Source organism: Bos indicus x Bos taurus, chromosome 22 (assembly GCF_003369695.1).
Source record: "Bos indicus x Bos taurus breed Angus x Brahman F1 hybrid chromosome 22, Bos_hybrid_MaternalHap_v2.0, whole genome shotgun sequence".
NCBI classification, from domain to species: Eukaryota; Metazoa; Chordata; class Mammalia; order Artiodactyla; family Bovidae; genus Bos; species Bos indicus x Bos taurus.
Window position 1 is genome coordinate 43,806,666 of NC_040097.1, and position 7,215 is coordinate 43,813,880.

General features: G+C 52.3%; 1 protein-coding gene across 5 annotated transcripts in view; it reads left to right on the plus strand.

The window, feature by feature from the left end:
• MTMR14 (myotubularin related protein 14) overlaps window positions 1-7,130 on the plus strand; it is a 44,679-nt gene extending 37,549 nt beyond the window's left edge. For 2 of the 5 annotated variants that reach the window (XM_027522195.1, XM_027522196.1), the window contains 2 exons: window positions 3,654-3,809; window positions 6,539-7,130. In XM_027522195.1, coding sequence (XP_027377996.1) covers window positions 3,654-3,809; window positions 6,539-6,722 — 340 coding nt within the window. In that variant the 3' untranslated portion in view covers window positions 6,723-7,130. Of the gene's footprint in view, window positions 1-1,289; window positions 2,405-3,653; window positions 3,810-6,538 lie in introns of those variants that run through there. The other 3 variants (XM_027522198.1, XM_027522199.1, XM_027522197.1) reach the window with 3 other exon arrangements.
• The last annotated feature ends 85 nt before the right edge of the window (window positions 7,131-7,215 follow it).

Sequence of the window (7,215 nt, forward strand, 5' to 3'; positions counted from 1 at the left end):
TTCTGAGTTGTGTTTCTGGACCACTGTTAAATCTCTCATCATCTGCAGGGCTGGGCTGGGAAGAGGCAGGACGCCTCCCTGAGGCCTGGTCAGTAAGGTGCCCCTCTCCGTATGGTCTTGGTCTCTGCTCCAGGGTCAGACATCTTGGGGGCTGGGGATTTCTAACATTGTACATGCCTGGAGTGGGAGGATGCTATCGCTGAGCCCAGCTGGAGGCCAAGCTGCCTGAAGAACAGATGAACTTGTCTGAGGGACATCCAGCAGCCTGGTTGAATAGCTGAGTGACAACATAGGCACCAACTCTGCTGCCCAGATAGCCGCTCCTCCCCCACCTTTCCCCACCTACTGACTACTTGTTGTTACAAGCCATGTGCTGTGTCCCGGGCTGTGTTTAATGAGGCAGGAAAACCAGGTTGCTTTCTATGACACATAGGGTTCCTGTCCCATGTTTGATGGGTTCTCACTTGGGGCTACGGAGAAGGCAATGGCACCCCACTCCAGTACTCTTGCCTGGCAAATCCCATGGACAGAGGAGCCTGGTGGGCTGCAGTCCATGGGGTCGCTAAGAGTCGGGCGCGACTGATCGACTTCACTTTCACTTTTCACTTTCATGCATTGGAGAAGGAAATGGCAACCCACTCCAGTATTCTTGCCTGGAGAATCCCGGGGACGGGGGAGCCTGGTGGGCTGCCATCTGTCACACAGAGTCGGACACGACTGAAGCGACTTAGCAGAAGCAGCACTTGGGGCTACAGGTCCAGACCAGGGATGAGTGATGAGGAGCGTTAAGGCATTACCAGCTTGAGACTGAGATGGATAAGAGAAAACTTGGAGCCTCAAAAAACTTTTCCTTGGGCTGCTGCATGAATGCAGAGGTCCCTGGTTCACACACACAGACACACAGAGCAATGTTTGAAGTCCAGGCTGGGGGAAACTTGATGATCTTTCAAATCTGATAAATCTTGTCCTAGCTGTCACTGAGGTCGAACACTTCCCTTCTGAGCTCATTTTTTCATCCCATCATTAAAGTAGGAACAGTGATCTTTGTCTTCATAAGTTTGGGTTTAAGTGAGGTGACCTTGGAAGCACTGTCAGCTCGACCATTTTCCAGTTTAAGGATGGCTTGGCCCAATGTCCCCTCCAGTCCTGTAGGTAGATGGGTGGAGGTGGATGCTGTATGTGTACTTGAGTTCAGGTGTAGGGAAGAAGGGCATGGGGCTTATTAAAGCTGCTTGCGTTACCTGTGCACTGGGGCTAACTTGAAGGTTTTCCCTCCTTTCACTTGGCAGGTGCAGTTTCTTCCTTCTGGTGACTGTTTCCTGTCATCTTTAGGGTGTCCCCTCTCGCCAGCTAATTTAAATTGGCACTTACCAGCACCTCTGTGCTTTGTACAGCTCCTTGCTCTCAAACCCAGGAACTCAGTGGTTATGTTACTTTGCAACCCTTTCTTTGACAAAAGCCTCAGATAGAAAGGTTCATTTGGAGCCTGTGTACTCAACTCTTGAAAAAGATGCAGAAGATGGTTGGCTGCTTGCTGAGATTACTTTGTGACCCCTGGGATCAAGCGTCCTGTTGCTATTTATGCTGTCTACTTCATGCCACAGCTGTCCCCTGACTGCTTCAAGCATGGCTCTTGCCTGGCGCTGCTGCCTGCTGGACAGGGCAAGTACAGGGAACGCAGCCTAGAAGACCAGGAGCCCTTGCTGGGAACCTGTCTGTAACCACATTCTACCTGGCTGTCTTTTTCCCATTGGAAATGTGAGTCTCTGATAGCCCTGGGGAGTGGGGTTAGGAACATGGAAACCCCCATGTTCCCTGTTCTAGAAGTCCCTCATCCTCCCCAGCCACCTCTACTTCACATTACTTTCATTCCCTCAACACTTTGCTGTTTAACGATTGTTTTCCCAAAAACTGGAAAAGAATGTCCATCTTAAACTTGGAGCAATAGATGAGGTTTATGGAGCCAGACTGACCTCAAGAGGGGTTGCACCAACATGAGACCCCAGCATGACCCAGAGAAGACACAGGACCGGCCCCACACTGGCCTGCAGCTTGCTCTTACGTGTAGTCAGCTGTTTGATTTATAAACAGTTAAGGATCACCAAAGATAGAGCATCTGGCCACCAAGCATCTCTGCCTGGGAAGAAGGGAGCCTGCTCTGTCATCGCCAGGGCTTCCGCCAGGCGGCCCATCCTGTCCTCATCCACGCCCTGTTGTCACACACCTTCGGGGTAGGCCAGGAGCAAGGAATATGGCAAGTCGCTGTGTTGCAGGAGATTCCATCATGGCAGCGTTAATGTGGACAGCCATGTGTTTTCCCTGGTCTCAAGGTGATTCTGTTGTATGGCAAATCTGTAATCAAGCTTGGCTCTAAAAAATAAAAATCTCTTCTTGCACTCACTAACTGTGGTGGATCCTTGGGCAAGCGTCTTCCCTTGCCTGGGCTGCCATTTCCCTGCCTCTAAGATAGAGACGGTTTAGGATCAGCAGAGACGTAGCGCTGGCCAGAGCTGCACTCAGTTTGGCCACTGCTTGTGGATAAAGCTGGCCTGGGGACCCAAGGGGACTGTCACCTCAGTCTAGGAGCCCTTGACACCAGCCAGCTGGTGGGTCAAGGTCAGTTCATTTGTCAGTTCCCCACCCCCTATACCACGATTCATGCTTCTGCTCTGTTTCTGGGTCCCTCAGGAACACCTGCTGCTGTTCTTGAATTAAAGGATGAAGGGTCAGGCATCAAAGATGATACACCTCTGGGGACAGGGACCTGGTGTTGCTAATGGAAGGGCCTTGTTTGATGTTTTCCCGGCTCCTCCCCTCCTCCCCCACCCCCACTGGCTAGGCCACTGTCCAGAGACAGCAGAGAAGGCTTGGCTGTGAGTGGGGAGCTGGTGGCAGTGGTACATTCCCAGTGCAGCTTTGCTTTCCCCACACCATGCAAACCTCTATTTGAAAAAGGTCTGATGAAGCTGTCAAGTTGGCTGCCGGATTCATCCCTCCCCTCTGGGCATACAGTGAGTTTGCTGGGTTGATGCTTGTGAATACAAACTTTGGCTCCTGGAAGGCATTGCAGAGGAAGAGGGTGGGGCTCAGGGCACCCGTCACCCTCCTTTTCAATCTAGGTCACCACATCCACCATCCCCAGGAGACTCGTTCTCTCATCTCTTTGATAGGACCTCAGTGACCCTGGGCTCTGCATTGCCCATCCTGCCAGTCTTCATGCCAGGAGAGTAAGGTGATCTTGGCTCCTGGAGCCTTCAGTCTTGCTCCCCTCCTTGTGGTGCTGTTGAGATTTTACTAGTTTTGTCAGGCAGAGCAGGCACGCCCTGATCCCCGGCTTTGGTTGCTTGCTCACCTTTGTCACCATGCTTTGCTCTTGTTCTTTTGCTCCTGTAAATCTTTGCATGAAGTATTGTCCTCACAGCTAATCCTCTCTTATGGTCTTGACTCTTTTTTCTTGGTCATAAGCTGTGCAGCAGTTTTTGCACTTTGGGAGAAAGTGCAAAAGTTGACTCTACAGATGCTCTTCCAGTAGGCCCCTGTGGCCAGGTCCCAGGGCCACCATAGCCCTACCCCGACCCCGACTCTTCCAGGACCTCCCCTGTCAGGCATATGACTGACTACATCATCTCCCCTCTCTCTCCTCTTTGCCCCAGATCAGTGGACCATCCCCTGCCCGGATCCTCTCTCTCCACAGACTTTGGCAGCTGGCAGATGGTAACAGGCTGTGGCAGTATTCAGGAACGGGCTGTCCTGCACACAGACTCCTCTCTCCCTTTCAGCTTCCCGGATGAGCTCCCTAACAATTGTCTGTAAGTGTCTTGCTTGAGAAGACAGGATGCCCCTTCCCCTGCCTGTGTGAGAAGCTGGCAAGCAGTCAAGTGCTGGCCAGGAATGAGATAGCAGCTGGCCTAAGGGAGCTGGCCTGGGCTCCCTGCCCCTCCTGAATGTCTCCGCTAAGTATACCTCACTGGTCCTGCACCCTGAGGTGTGAAGGGGGCTGATGGGCTGCTCAGGAAGGGTGCTGGAATGTGTTCACTCTCCCCAGCCTCTGAAACCCATCCATGGATGTCTTGGGGCACATCCTTAGGGAAAGCTGGCTGGACTCTAACTATAGAGGATGCTATTTCGGTCCAAGGCTTTGCCTGACATGAGAATCCTTTGAAAGCGGAACAGTGGGGTAGTGAAGGTAGGTGTATGGTGGAGACAGAGCCAGAATGGAGCTGGGTTAGCCCAAGGGCTGTGCTCCCAAGTGGAACCGAGGGTTCCTTGCTGTTCCCTGCCCCCTTTTGTCATCTGCTTTTGCCTTTGGTCAGGAAAGAAAATTGGACGGGAATACTAAAGCCCACGCCTATAAACTCCTCTCCCTCCAAGGCTCCAGTACTGGGCCTCCAACTCAAGCAGTGCATCTACTTGAGCAGCTGCCTCTCAGGCTGCCCTGCCCCCTGCCTGCTCTGCCGTTTCACGGATGTCAGATGGCAGGGAGCCTCCGCTGGCCTGGGGAGCAGGATCTGACTGTGGCTGCCTGACAGCCTTCAACTCCCTGCCCACTACTGCCCCCGACATGGGCTGAATGAACTTCAGGTGCTGGGTGGTCGTCACCACCTTCAGGATCAGCTCATACCCTCCAGTACTGACAGGTTGGAGGCAGGTTGCCTTTGGGAGCTGAGACGGATTCTGCCTAGGGCAGGCAGGGGCCAGACCTTGGGATTCCCAGATGGTCCTCACAAGCCCTGGCCCTGCAGCTCAGGAGTAGCCCAAGGACTTCAAAGGCCTCTAGGGCTTGGCACAGCTTTCTCTATAGCCACTCCCTTAAGCCAGAAATAAGATCTCTTAGAAAAATTAAAGACATAGTTCTCTTCGTGTTTCCGTAGGCTCTTGCTATTGAAGCCAAAGAGCCTAGGAGCTGGAGGAAGCTGACATCTCTGCCCCTGCATAATAGCACCCTCACTTACCTGGCATTATCCACTGAAATGGGCAGCTTCAGCCCTGGATCCTGTAATTAATGCCTTAGGTAGTTCTCTGTGCCCCTAGCCATTCCTCAGGTTCTGGGTGGTTCCCAGAGGAGGGCTAGGTTCTCCATGATCCCATGGCCTCTGAGATTGCAGGGTGGGCATGGGCTCAGGGTTGATAACTGGGGAGATCACATAGTATGTGGGTTCGGTGCTTTGGCTTTGGTGTCTGAGAGAAATCGAATCCAAATCCCAGCTGTTAGGTTTACAAGTTCTGTCTTGGGGTTGAACCCTTGACTGCTATGAGCCTACTAGCTCCTGTCTTGAGAGGGAATGACACTGTAGTAGCTCTGCCCACCTTGTGTCCTCAAGCGGATCACATATCCTCTCTGGGCTCCAGGTATCTTGTTTCTAAAAGAGGTTGTGATCTTTCCCCTTTCTGCATCCCAAAATAGGGGCAGTGAGAATGCACACATACGGACCTTCAGATAGTCCCTGTGAATATGAACTACTAATCTGAATTTCTCCTGGTTATATGCTCTAAGGGAAAGCTAAAGAGGCACACATGGTCTCCAGCCTATGTGAAAACTAATTAGGAAGTAAAGAAGATCTAGGGCCACGAGTCTCCCCCACATGCCAAGAGAGACTTGGGAGTTGTTCATGGTATTGCAGGAGTCCAGGATCAGCCTCATTTCTTTGTGCTGCCGCTACAGTTATTTGACTTTTCTTCGCCCTAGAACCTGCTGCTACTTCTGCTATTGCTGGTATTTCTCTCTCTGTCGCACACGCACACATACACAGCCCCCACTCCCACCAGTCTGCTTTTCCTGGGTCTGCTGTCTCCATACTTAAGCCCTGGACTGTCATTTATCCTCACACTTCCATGGGCTCCCCAGGCCCCAGGTACAAGTCATTTGGGCTTGGGAATTGGGGATATTGCTGCCGCTTCTGACAGATTCACAGGAGGAATTACCCAGGCATTGGTCTCTTAGGGGAAATTTTGGAGGGAGTTGGTGTTCAGGGCTGGTCTTGGTGCTTAGGTGGATAGGAACATGAGGGCTCATCTCATGTAGGTCTGTGACTTTTTCCCTAATTGCATCCCTCCTGCCCCTAGACTTTATAACTTTGAGTCCAGAGGTTGTGTGTGGTTGGTACCTCAGCCCTTTTCTATGAATGACCCTTCAGGTTATCAGATAACCTCATGTGAAATTCACACTTTTTGTTACCCTTCTTGACTTGTGGTAAGTGCCTGTAGAGGCCAAGAAAGGAAAAGCAGATAGAATCAGAACGGAAATCCTGCTGGAAAAGCCAGCCCCTTCCTAGACGTTTCCGTGGGGACTGCAGTGACTAAAGGTGAGGGCTCTGGCCTCTCCAGGTAGGAACAGCAGCCTGAGGGAGAGTTTAAGATGGGAACAGGACTGACCATTTCACGGGTGGTTCAGGGGCCTGAACCACAAGGCAGCATGGCCAGGGGCAGGTGCTGGCCTTGTACTGCCGAATGCAGGACAGGCAGTGGGGTGTAAGGATGAGGATGATGGATCCTGCCCCTGGATAATGCATTAATTCTCTCTTTCCCTCCCTCCCCACAGACTTACAGCCCTGAGTGAACGGGAGACCCGGCTACAGGAGGTGCGCTCAGCCTTCTTGGCTGCGTATAGCAGCACAGTGGGGCTCCGCGCAGCAGCCCCCAGTCCCTCTGGTGCCATCGGTGGCCTGCTGGAGCAGTTTGTCCGTGGCGTTGGACTCCGGGGCACCAGCAGCAGCACCCTATGAAGCAGCCAGCTCACAACAGCTTCCTGATCCTCTCTCACCTGAGCAGAATCAAAGCCATGCCCAGCTAAGGGGTGCTTCAAGGTTGGGGGGAAACTTCCCTTCACCATCACGCACATGGCAGCCCCGAAGCTGAGCAGGACCGAGGACGGGGTTCTCCCACCCCCAGCTTCCTGACTGGTGTCTGCCGACCCACTTGTCACTGCCTCCCACCCACCTTAGTCTTTGCCAGGATTCCTGTCAACTCTCAGAACTGTGTAGCGTTTCCCTGGGGCCTTGGGGGAGGCTGAGATTTCACAAAAGACCTCCACTTTCCATTCTTGTCTCCTGGGGAGGAGGGGTCACCTGCACTGAAAATGAGGCAGTTTAACACAGATCACAAAATGAAATCAAAGTCTTTTTGAACAGCTATTTTCTTGCATCATCATTTGGTTGCTGTCTTTGTGGAGTTAATTAGAAGGTTCTCACTTTCCTTTCTTTTGCTAGAAGAAGGGGT